The 13,271-nt window shown below is 41.3% G+C and overlaps 1 protein-coding gene across 2 annotated transcripts in view; it reads right to left on the bottom strand.

The window, feature by feature from the left end:
* The window catches only part of Xpo6 (exportin 6), a 125,428-nt gene that overhangs the window by 10,507 nt on the left and 101,650 nt on the right, over nt 1-13,271 (bottom strand). For both annotated transcript variants that reach the window (XM_052714401.1, XM_052714402.1), the window contains 2 exons: nt 12,529-12,675; nt 11,420-11,609 (listed from right to left, as the gene is read on the bottom strand). In XM_052714401.1, coding sequence (XP_052570361.1) covers nt 11,420-11,609; nt 12,529-12,675 — 337 coding nt within the window. The remainder of the gene's footprint in view (nt 1-11,419; nt 11,610-12,528; nt 12,676-13,271) is intronic.

Here is a 13,271-nt window from a genome sequence, read left to right as displayed (position 1 = left end):
ACATTATAAACCATAAAAGCCAGGCAGATGGGACATGTCTGTATACTCAGCACATTGGAGGCAGAGGCAGGAATATCAAGAGCTCCAGGACAGTCTGAGTCATACAGAGTCTCTACTTCAAATAATATAATAGTAATAATAAATACAACAACCCCAAACCATTAAAGACTTTATTTTCAAAAAGCAAGAGACAATGAGAAAAAGTGGTGCAGGGCCCTAGCTCCAGCCATTCAGACTTCTAACTGCACCACCTTCTCAGGGGCCTCGGTGGATGCAGCTTTCCCAGACACTGCCTGAAAATCAGATGACAAAGAGAAGTGATGTGATAAGAAGCACACACCACTCTACCTAATTTGGTGGGGATAATCAGGTACAACAAAATTAAGGAAAAGTCTATCAAAAACCCAAGTCTTTACTCTTAAGAAATGCCAAGGTCCTGGGAGACAAAGGCAGGTGCATTTCTGAACTGAACTGAAGAGAAACAACAGCCGAATACCGTGCACGACCTGAGCTTTTAGAAAAACCAGACATTTTGGTAACACTGGGAAAACTTGTTAATGTGGCTCAAATGTTGCATGTTTTGTCCCACTGCTGGCCAGTGGAAACAGTCTTTGGTTCTAAGACAACGTCAACACCCTGTTTTATATATATCTATAAAATGTCTAAATAACTATGTATATGTATAAACGTCTGGGTTTTTATTAGAAGTACATTGGAGGAAGAAAACACCATGTGTCAAAGCAAGCAACTGTGATGCAAGGAGAGAGGTACGCAACTGTAGTGGGTAGCCATTCCAGCTTTGATCTGGAAGTTCCAACCCCCAATGAGACTTCGGCAACTGTCACGCCTACAAGGCGGAGCCAAGGGAGGCGCCTGGAGACCTGAGATCTGGATGGGCGGTGCACTCACTCGGTTCCGGGACCTTGGACGGTGAAGGTGGGTCAAGCAGAGCTCCAGAGAACACTGCTGGACTGCGATACACCTTCCCCAGACCCCGCGACTTACCTATCCCTTAACTTGTAAGTTACACCATTAAATAAATCTCCTTTTAACTACGTGGAGTGGCCTTAATAATTTCACCAATATCTGGCGCCCAACATGGGGCAAATTCCAAAGGCCTGGGTGGCTCCCACCCTCAGCCTCCTCCCCGGCTAGCGGGTACCTAAACCCGCCTGCAAAGTTCCATATAACCAGGGAACGCCTACACGGTTCCATTCCCGAAAAAGGGAGCAGCTAGTCCGGTCTCAGTTCCCCAGCTTAGCCCCGAGACCAGCGAAAGAGGCACTCCCCGGTTTCCTGAGTGCCGCCATCTTGACTCCAGGGAGCTTCAGTCAGCCAAGATCACCAGCAGGCCCTGCTATGGAGCTGTACCAACGCCACCTGCTGGCTGAAAAGTGCTACTACACCCTCGAAAACCATGAAAGGTAAGCATATTGTTTCAAGTAAAAGTACCTGATAATTTTACACCTTAAAATTGACTAACAAATTTTGAGTAATTCTTGTAATATGGCTGACAACATTACCTCACAAGAATTTGAAAACCTTTTTGCCTGTATGATGAATGACATCTTCCTGGAAATATACGACCTTCCTAAGTCATATCTGGCCTGTACCATTTTGTCATTCATTGTAATAATTCACACAGTGTTCAAACACTGGTTTAATAACAAGAACAAAGATGAGGCATTATTGGGACTGATACAGGATTTAAAAAATAGCATGAAGGCTTACAGAAAAAGATTCTTTCTCTGGAATCTGCTAACCAGGATTTACAGACTTTAAAAGATAGCAATGAAGGCTTACAGAAAAAGATTCTCTCTCTCTGGAATCTGCTTTAAGAGATAGCAATGAAAGCATACAGAAAAAGATTCTTTCACTGGAATCTGCTGATCAGGATTTACAAAGCAGGCTTGTACCAAAAATTGATCTTATTGATAATAAATGTGAATATTTAATGGACAGAACACTAACTCTCCAGACACTATATAAGGAAGAAAGATTATCATTAATTGATAAGATAAGGTCCATGGAATCATGTGTTTCTGAGGAACATAAAAACTTCTATGATTCCATGAGAAATCTGGAGTCCCTTGCCAGAGAGGAGGTTCACTCCCTAGAACAGACCCTAGGTGCTCGTTTGCAAGCCTTAGAAGAAACTCTCAGTAAACATGACAAGGGACCTAATAAGCAGAAGGGCAAGACCATAGAGGTTGTAACATCTCCAAATGGCTCTCACACAATGGCTTATCCTGTTATCATCCATGAGAAGCCAGCAGATGACACACACCCCAAGCCATATAATACATATACATTACAACCAATTTCAACAAGGGACTTTAAAAATATAAAGGAAGCAGTAGTTACCTATGGGATACACTCCACATACGTAAGACAGATGTTAAACTCATGGTCTACCTCACATAGAATCATCCCAAATGACTGGCATCAGTTAATTTCAGCTGTTCTAGAATATAGCCAGCAGCTACAGTGGAAAAGCTGGTTGAGAAAAGAGGCAAAAATTTTAGAACAACAAGGTATAATCAGAGGTTTTGTGATCTCCCAAGATCAAATACTTGGTGAGGGATGTTTCGCTGACAGGAATGTACAAGCCATTTATGATGAGCATACAATATCCCTATGCCGTACAGCAGCTCTAAATGCTTGGGAAAAAATTCCAGAACCTGGAAAACCAACTGAGGTATACACAAAGGTATTTCAGGGACCTCATGAACCCTTCACCGATTTGTTATAGCTGAACACAGCTATAACAAAAGCTGTATCAGATAAAGAATTAAGAAAAGTATTAACTGAGTCCTTGGCATTCGACAATGCTAATACAGAATGCAGAAGAATACTTACACCATTAAAGATCAGATCAGCTCCTTTGGAAGAATGGATTCAGTATACTAATGGTGTTGAGTCTCGTAACTACAGTAATGAGGCTTGGATAGGAGAGACAAATCCCAGAGGTGAAAGAAGGCCCCGTGTTACCAAATGTTTTAAATGTGGTACACCAGGTCATATAAGTAAAAACTATACGTGGGGTACTCCTAGAAGTAATACTCCTTTTAGGAATAGCCTAAACAGGAGACCCCAACCACCTCCTGGATTATGTAGAAGGTGTGGCAAAGGCTGACATTGGAGCAGTGAGTACAGATCAAAAATAGATATACGAGGCAACCCTTTACTGGCGGGAAACGCCTCAGGGGGCCTCTTGCAGGCCCCCAAATCAAATGTAGTATGAACATTCCCAGCCACTGTGGAAGAAATTCCTCTTCAGGACAACTGAATAAACCAATGCCTAATGTAAAAACCGATACTGCAATGGATGATAAAACAGCTCTGATAGGTGGATCACAGTTTACAAAGAACACTATAAAACAAATATTTTGGCAGACTTACGTAAATGAACAAAGACCAAAGCTTAGAATTCGAATTAATGGCCTGGTTCTGGAGGGCCTGGTAGACACAGGTGCAGATGTGACTATAATTACACCAAAATCATGGCATCCGAATTGGCCTCTTCAAGAGGTAGATGTCCAACTTTTAGGGATTGGCACCCTATCTCAGATAAAACAGAGTTCGAGATGGGTTGAATGCATAGGGCCAGAAGGACAGAGAGGAAGGCTGAAGCCATATGTAGCAAATGTAGCAGTAAATCTTTGGGGCCGAGATCTGTTACAACAGTGGAATACCCAGATTAAAATTCCTACACTTTCAGAAAAGGAATACAGACCAATGCATGTTTCTAGGAACAATATCATGACATGCTATAAAAATCAGTCACCAACTATTCAGGCTATTCACAAACAGAGCACGACTGCTGCTGAACTCTCAGAAGTACCAACTGCCTTATCTTTAAAATGGCTAACTAATAAACCTGTCTGTGTTGGACAATGGCCTTTGACAAAAGAGAAGCTACAAGCTTTAGAACAGCTGGTTCAAGAGCAGTTAAATGCTCAAAACATTGAAGAATCTACCAGCCCTTGGAATTCTCCTGTATTTGTTATTAAAAAAAAGTCTGGTAACTGGAGAATGCTGACAGATCTGAGAGCTATTAATAAAGTAATTCAGCCAATGGGCTCCCTACAGACTGGGATGCTCTAGCCCTCTCTGCTACCTAAAGAATGGCCTATAATAGTTATTGACTTAAAAGACTGTTTCTTTACCATACCCTTACAAGAAAATGATAGAGAAAAATTTGCCTTCACAGTACCTAATTATAACAATTCTCAGCCAGTCAAGAGATATCAATGGAAGGTCCTCCCACAGGGAATGTTAAACAGCCCTACTTTGTGCCAATACTTTGTGCAGAAACCATTGGAGATAATTCCTGTAAAGTTTCCACAATCTATAATTTATCACTATATGGATGATATCCTATTAGCTGATCCAAAATTAGATACATTAGAAAGCATGTTTGAAGAAGTAAAAAAAGTTTTGCCTCGCTGGGGACTGCAAATTGCTCCTGAAAAAATACAAAGAGGAGATTCTATTAATTACTTAGGATATAAGATAGAGCTACAAAAAATTAGACCCCAAAAGGTACAACTAAGGAGAGATCGATTGAAGACTCTTAATGATTTTCAAAAGTTATTAGGAAGCATTTCCAACTTACTGGGTATCTTTGGGTATACCCAAAGATGGACTACAAAATTTGGCTAATACTCTAGAAGGGGACAAAGAGTTAAATAGTCCAAGAGAATTATCAGCCGAAGATGAGAAGGAATTGGCTCTAGTAGAAAAGACAATTCGAGAAGCACATGTGGATTGTGTGGATGCAGAACTTAAATGCATTCTTGTCATATTCCCCTCCAGACATTCCCCAACAGGTATTTTGATGTAGAGGGAAGATATTATATTGGAATGGATATTCCTACCACGTAAACCAAATAAGAAATTAAAGACTTATATAGAAAAGATCTCTGATTTGATTCAAAAAGGTAAACTAAGACTTCGCCAGTTGACAGGAATGGACCCAGCAGAAATTGTAGTACCTTTAACTAATGAAGAAATTTCATCACTATGGAAAGATAATGAATACTGGCAGAGAGCCTGCAGTAACTTTTTGGGAGAGATTAACAACCACTATCCCAAAAGCAAGAGAATAGAATTCATAAAGAAGGCTGAATGGGTCCTTCCTCACATTGTACGACAAAAGCCAATTTCTGGAGTCCTCACATTCTATACTGATGCAAATAAATCAGGGAAAGCAGGATATAAATCAGGAGACTTAAGTAAAGTGGTACAAAGTCCATACAGCTCTGTACAAAAGGCAGAACTGTATGCCATTCTTATGGTACTGATGGACTTCACAGAACCCCTCAATATAGTCACTGACTCTCAATATGCAGAGAGTTGTTTTACATATTGAAACTGCTGAATTTATTCCTGATAATACAGAATTATCTTCATTATTCATACAATTGCAGGAAATCATCAGAAAAAGGAAACACCCTATATATATAACACATATCAGATCCCATACAGGTCTGCCAGGACCTCTAACACAAGGTAATGATGAGATTGATCAGTTACTAATAGGTAATGTGCTAGAAGCTTCAGAATTTCATAAGAAATACCATGTAAATAGCAAAGGTTTGAAGAAGGATTTCTCCATCACTTGGCAACAGGCTAAGGATATTGTGAAAAAATGTCCTACTTTTTCCATCTATAACCAACTTCCATTACCTGCAGGGAGCAATCCAAAAGGTATACAAAGAAATGAAATTTGGCAGATGGATGTGTTTCATTTTGCAGAATTTGGAAGATTAAAGTATGTACATCATACCATTGACACCTATTCAGGATTTCAATGGGCAACCCCTATGAGTTCTGAAAAGGCTGATTCTGTGATTACACACCTATTAGAAGTTATGGCCATCATAGGAATACCTGTACAAATTAAGACAGACAATGCCCCAGCATATGTCTCCAATAAAATGAGACAATTCTTTGCTTATTACAATATAAAGCATGTTACAGGTATACCACACAACCCACAGGCCAAGCAGTCATAGAAAGATCCAATCGAACTTTAAAGGATATGCTAAATAAACAGCAACAGGTAACAATGACTCCTAGAAATAGATTGCATAGTGCTTTATTAACCTTGAATTTTCTCAATGCTGATGAGAAAGGAACAACAGCTGCGGAGAGACATTGGACGACAGACAAAACTCCTGAGCTAAACCAACTGGTTTATTTCAAGGATGTGCTGACCTTAGAATGGAAACCTGGATATGTTCTACGTTGGGGAAGGGGTTTTGCCTTTGTTTCTGCAGGAGAAGAAAAGCTATGGATACCAACAAAATTAATAAAAATTCGATTCAAACAGGAAAAACCCCTTGATGAGAAATAAAAGATCATCCACCAATGTGATATCTCTACAAGTTGTAAGAAAAATTTAACAATCAAAGGTTGGGGTAGGCTTCTGTTTTTGTCTTTCCAGGATAATGGAAATACCCATCTTCCAAAAATCATAAGGCCTTGGATATCCGGATGTTTACAGCAGAAAGAAAGAATCTATTGGTACCAATCTACACACGGTAAAATCTCACTGTCTAACATCTATCTCTCTATCAATCTAGAAAAGTTGTGGTTCCAATTCAATTATAAGCCAAGCTGGCTTTGGAGATGGAATTGGCTCACTCCTTCCCTAAACCCAAGCACATTGCTAAAAGAAAAGTCTGAGAGATTCTTCAGTCCCATATCAGAAGAGCCCTCTAGTGTGGGACAGAAGGAAACCAATAAAAAGGGACCATTGTCTTCTAGATTCTAATTCTCTCCATGCTTACTCTTGATTTCTCAGAATCCTTTCTTACATGCTATGTCCTCTTTAAATCCAAATCTTCCATTTTGATAACAAATAAGTTTTTCTAATAGCAATCTCAGAAGTCTCCAGAAGGAAGATGGGGCCCCAACAACAACTCTACCCAATCCAGAATGATGCCATGGTAATCATCATCATACTACACTTCTTACCAGAATTTCAGACAATCTTATCCATTACTCTAAGACTTGCTGCAGAACCTACAGTTAGTCTAACTGAGATTTAACTATCTGAGCTTTCTCACAGTACCCAACAGAGATAACATCACCTCCTAAACAGCAGGAAGCAATTCTAAGAAAACGACGCCCCTTCTCCCTTAGGTTTCATAATTCTCAGGGTTATGGATGATGGTTATAGGGTTGGGGGTGGAAGAAAATATTAAACTCAGTATTCTTAAAAAAAAAAAAGAGAGAGAGAAAAGGGAAAAGAAGAAATGGAATGGATAGGTATAAGTTATTATGGTAGATTATTGTGTATACTAGTAAACAAATTTAGTAAAATAGCAGCCTTAAATAATTTGCACTGTAATTTGCACTGTTATGGATTCTTATATGTTGATACAAATGTAAACTATTTTTATATTCCTGTTTAAGATAATTTGTATATTGATACAAATACAGAACTATATTTGTTATAATGTACATATATTTCTACTCTTATTTGAAATATTTGTATATTGATACAAATGTAAATTTATATCAGTCATCCTTTATGTATGTTCTACTTCTGTTTAGGATATTCGGTATATTGATATATATTTAAGATTATTGTCATATTGCATATCACACTACATACTCCTACCTCTGTTATAAATATCGATATATATTTAAGACTATTGTCATATTGCAATCGCACTATATACTCCTACCTCTGTTATAACATCTTGTGTATTGTCACAATTTTGAAGTCATCGTTCTTTACCATACACTTGCTTATAGACTGTTTACCTTGTTTACGTGAAGCCTTAGTCCTTAGGTTATTTCGGTAGATAAGACTTATAGATTTATAGTCACCTATGTTTGTCATCTCTATAGTTACGTTAGTTAGGTTATCCAGATTTACAGATACATAGATCAGATAGACAGGTAATCTTCAAACACTTCATAGACCTAGAGAAAATGGCATTTAAATAACTTAGAATTCTGTTGACGTGAGACACAATTGCTCCTGGCTGCACCAATTTGATCCCCAGAGAATGTTGGGCTTCTAAGACATTTCCATTTGGAAGTTTGTCTTCTTGGCACAAAATGGCCTACTGGGCAAAGAACTGCCCTTGCCTCGACGGCTGACAGTACAAATGCAATGCTGTCCTTTCTGGACAAGCGGGACACAAGGAAAGCGACCACTGTACTCTGGCAAGACAGGGTAAGATGGTCTTTCAGAATTCCTGCTTCTGAAAATGGTCTGTCAGATACTTTAGGCCTGTAGCCAATTTGAATGCACCAACAATGCTGAGAAACATTAGGTGACTGTCCAGGCTGCCAGCTGTCTCGGTCTACTCTTGCAAGATTCCTGAAAGTTGCTTGCATCCATCTACCATTTCTCAGGTACCATTATATTCCTTCTCAGGTCTTTGATGGGATTGAAGACTAGTAGTTATAGTTACAACTTAGTAGATAGAACATATTAAGTATTAGATTCAGGTTCTTTAGGATAGGACACCTTTTGGAATGATCTTTGTAACATGCCATTTACCTATGCTCTATACTTCTCTGGATTTTAGTATGTGTTTCTTGCTTGATATTGCTTGCATTAGTTGTAGTTCCATCTTATCTAGGTCATTATCCCTCATTATTCCTGGACAATATTTGATAACCATTCCTTTGTATATAGTCTTGTATTAGGTTAGAACCTTCTTATTTAGACAAAAAGGGGGAGATGTAGTGGGTAGCCATTCCAGCTTTGATCTGGAAGTTCCAACCCCCATTGAGACTTCGGCAACTGTCACGCCTACAAGGCGGGGCCAAGGGAGGCCCCTGGAGACCTGAGATCTGGATGGGCGGTGCACTCGCTCAGTTCCTGGACCTTGGACGGTGAAGGTGGGTCAAGCAGAGCTCCAGAGAACACTGCTGGACTGCGATACACCTTCCCCAGACCCCGCGACCTACCTATCCCTTAACTTGTAAGTTACGCCATTAAATAAATCTTCTTTTAACTACGTGGAGTGGCCTTTATAATTTCACCAATACACAACTGCTCTTTTCTTTCCTTCCCTGGAGTGTCTAATACTATACACAGTTCTTACTCTTGGGGTCTTGTTGGGCTTTGGTTCTTTATATAGGGTCTCTCTATGGAGCCCTGGTTGACCTGCAACTCACTATGTAGACCAGGCTGACTGCAAACTCACAGAGCACGATTCTTATTTCAACTACTCTGAAAATTTAAAGTTTTCAAAATAAAAAGTTGAGAAAGGAAAGGGAACCCTTTTCTAAACATTAATCTCACTTTAAGAATGAAGGCAGCGGAATATGTTTGAAGGCTCCAGAGAAGAGGAAGAAGCCAAAGAAACCATATACACCAGGTTTTAAGGCCAGTGCTTATGCCAGAAACCATACCAGCTAACAGCCTCACACCCCCTTATCTGCTCTGAAGTTAAGTCCTGGCCATACAGCTTGTTCTGGTCAGGAACGTGTGCAAACCCTCCACCTGCCCTCCTACTGAGAGCTCACACTGGAGTGAAATTCACCAGTCTGTGGCCTTCAGTCCTTCCAGTCCTGAGCATGATGTGTGCTCAACATTCAGCAGGAGCAAGGCTTAACTTCTTCCTTTGGCAAACCACTACATCAGATAAAGTCAGGTTAACAGATGTCCTCTCCATCATGAAGCTAAAATGAGAATTTAAAAACTGCTTTCTTTCTGAGTAATGCTTCAGGATAAAACAAGCACCAGACTTCAGAAACTGACACTGGAAAAGCCAGGTTTGATACCAGATATAAAACTAAGGCAAGAGCCTCATATACAGTACATTCCCAAGATACCAACTACTCCATCTATATGTGTCACTTAAGAATTCTACACAGTAAAAATATGGATACAAGCATAAAGCTAAAACAACTGTTTTCCATGATACGGACATAGCTAAGACGTAGGAGTTCCCTTTTCCTTAAGTTATTCTATTTCAATTTTTAATATAGAGTATGTTAATATTCAAGTTATAAAAACAATCTTTTGGGGGCTGGAAAGATGGCCCAGTGAGTAGAAGAGCTTGGATCCCCACAGCTACATAACTTGCTGGGCATGGTTGCACACGCAGCTGTGACCCTGCACTGAAGGGGATGGAGACGGGACCACTGGGGCTTACTGGCCTCTAGTCTGTCTGAAAACATATGACCTCCGGTTCAGAGCTTGACTTAAAGGAATAAGACATAGTAACAGGGCACTCAATGCCTCCTGTCTCTACAAGTGTGCAACTTGAGCACACACACCACACTCACACATCACACGCACTCATCACATACACAAAATGGTTTAAAGAAAAAAACACAATTCCTTTTAAAGAGAGCACTTAGAGAGCTGGGGGTATGTGCCATTGCTACATAAGCATGAGACCCTGAGTTCTATCCCAGAACCCACAGTTAAAAGCTGAGCACGGAGGCACACACATGCCCCAGTGATGAGGTCTCGAGACAGGCTGGTACTTGGTGCTCACTGGTCAGCTAACCTAGTCTATGTGTTGAGCTCTAGAAAAGCCGTCTCAAAAAAAGAAAGAAAAATGGTGGTTAAAGCAGGTTACTGTGAAGCACATCTGTATTAACAGTGCTCGCTCGGGAGGCAGAGCCAGAAGATCCTAAGTTCCGGCTCAGCATGGACTATCTGAATTCCAAGTCAGCCTGGGGTAAACAATAAGACCTATCTCAAGCAAACTAACAAAAAGAACACTCTTTAGTACCATTTGCAATATTTCACAAAGCATCCCTGCTGACATTATTCTAGTCATAATATAGTGTTTCTAGTCCTGACCAGACAATTCTAGTCTATAATAGTGTTTCTCTATATAGCTTTGCACCTTTCCTGGAACTCACTCTCTAGCCCAGGCTGGCCTCGAACTCACAGAGATGTGCCTGCCTCTGCCTCCCGAGCGCTGAGATTAAAGGCGTGCGCCATCAACGCCCAGTCCATGTTTCATTATTCTTACTGTAAATGTATTTTATTTTTAAAATATTTTGATATTTGCTATTTTCAAAGAAAAATTTGATCCTTTTTATATGAACTAGAATTGCTTCATTTTTTTTCTCATTGATGTAAATAATCACACCTCAGTATTACTTATGAAGACACATGTTCTTCCAAACTCTCTGAAATGTTTCTATTTGGAAAAGCTTAAAGCCACTCAGCAGACAGTTCTGAAGCACACTCTCCTGAGAAGAGGGGAACTGCTCTGTTCAGACACACAGGTATCTGAAATGGGTTCACAGTCAGCCTCAGGCTTGTGGATGGACAGCACCACTGGCAGTGTCGTCCACAGATGTCTTCTTGAGGTGTCCAACAATAAGCTAACAGGAGGAAATATGTCCACAGATGTGATAGTTTTCCCACAGAGTAGTCACGGCACTATAAGCAAACAAAGTCACCTGAGGAGCTACTTACTATCATCCAGCGGTACTTTGCTCTGGGGGGCGGCAGCACTGGGCTTCAGGCTGTGGTAGTCCCGAGAGAGTGCAGAGATGAGGCTGGCATGATTGATAGAGCGCAGGGGCCACTGCTGCTCACTCTCAGGAAGATTTGGCCATGGAAGGAGCAAGGTGTTAGAGAGTGCACGGCAAACCAAAACCTGTGCCTGGAAGGAACCCAAAGGCATTCATCAGAGGTCAAAGGGCAAGCAAAAGCTGGTAGTCAAGATCGACTCTGCCTCAGGTCCTAGGTGTCTTTTTTTTTTAAAAGATTTATTTATTTATTTATTATGTATACAGCATGTATGACTGCAGTCCAGAAGAGGGCACCAGATCTCATTACAGATGGTTGTGAGCCACCATGTGGTTGCTGGGAATTGAACTCAGGACCTCTGGAAGAGCAGCCAGTGCTCTTAACCTCTGAGCCATCTCTCCAGCCCCTAGGTGTCTTTCTCATAGCCTGGCCATCCTCTAACTTTAAGGCACTCAGGAAGGAAAAAGAAACACAGAAGTATCCCCAAGTCTGGGTCTCAAGATACAGGGTCAGCCTCAATGAGCATAGCTAGTATTCACCCTGCTCAATCTGGCATCCGAAGCCTCACAGAGAGAGAAATCTCATTGGACAGAGTCTAGTGTGGCCTTTGATATTGCCTTCTGACCCCGAAGAAACCACTAAGAACAGGCTCACAAGGACACTCTCTTGCCATCACGTGCTCACAACATTCAGGTCTCTGAAGAACCTGCCTGTAAATTCACCCACCTCACCAACTTCCTATTCCTAACTAGTCTTAGCCTCCCGGGTTGTCTCAAACCCAGAATGAAAGTGTGTGAGAATGTCAACCCGACTGGCCTGAACCAACGAGAACACGGGGACTCTCACTGGAGGCAAATGATGGCTCTGTGCATGGACGGGGAAGAGCTTTCCCATCTCAGTCAGGATTCTGGCTGTGAGTGGGGGACAGTGGGTTGTGTTAGTGTTACCCATGGCTTTCAACTTGAATGTAAAAGCAGAAGCAGCCTCTTTTGCCTCAGCTTCCCCAGGTCTCAGCCACAGAGCTCCGGGATTCCCCGGGGAGAACGTCCTACCTTGTCTGCCAGGCGCTGGGCAGAGGCATCGATGATGCTGTTGAACACCTTCTGCACCGCAGGGATGCTGATGAGAAAAACCGGCCGCACAGTGGTGGCTACTGAGACCAGTAGGTGGCATGCAGACAGCAGCAGCTTGTCTTGGACCTAGAACAGAGACATGTGACATGTTGTTGGCTTACTGTATCTTCTGTGGAGACTGGTATTGGAGAAACTTTCCTGAGGCAGCAGCAGCTAATGACTGCCAAACTGTACCATTCACTGAGGGAGTCTGTCACGTTTCCACTGATGACTCCCAACAAGACTACCGTCTTCTATCCCACATCTATAGCTCCTGCCCTCAATCACCATCACTTCTTGTTCCTTCTTCCCAGTCACTCCTCAACTCATACACATCCATTAAACCACACGGTGTCCTTACTGGCATGCTGTCCAAGTCTTCCCTTCAAACATAGTATTCTTCAATTCCCTGCTCTGGCTCCCCGGAAGCCAAAGTCTCACTCAGCCCTTGCTTCCTGCATTTTATCTTATCAATCTCCTAGTCTCTCCTATTTCTTTTACCTCATCATGCCTAAAAAACTTGGTTCAAATCACTGGCAGCTTCAAATCCATAAAAGAAAAGTTATTGGAAAGGAGTGGTTAGAAACTGGCCTCAGCCTTGACTGTGTTAAGCACACTCTACTGATGAGCCATGCCTGCACCCAAGAAAGCTTCCGAGTAAGGGCCAAAATGAGTAGGATGGT

This window comes from Peromyscus californicus, unplaced genomic scaffold (assembly GCF_007827085.1).
Source record: "Peromyscus californicus insignis strain IS unplaced genomic scaffold, ASM782708v3 Scaffold_4__1_contigs__length_199733344, whole genome shotgun sequence".
In the NCBI taxonomy this organism is placed as follows: domain Eukaryota; kingdom Metazoa; phylum Chordata; class Mammalia; order Rodentia; family Cricetidae; genus Peromyscus; species Peromyscus californicus.
The sequence above is the reverse complement of the archived record's forward strand: the minus strand, read 5'-3'. Positions and strand labels throughout refer to the sequence as shown.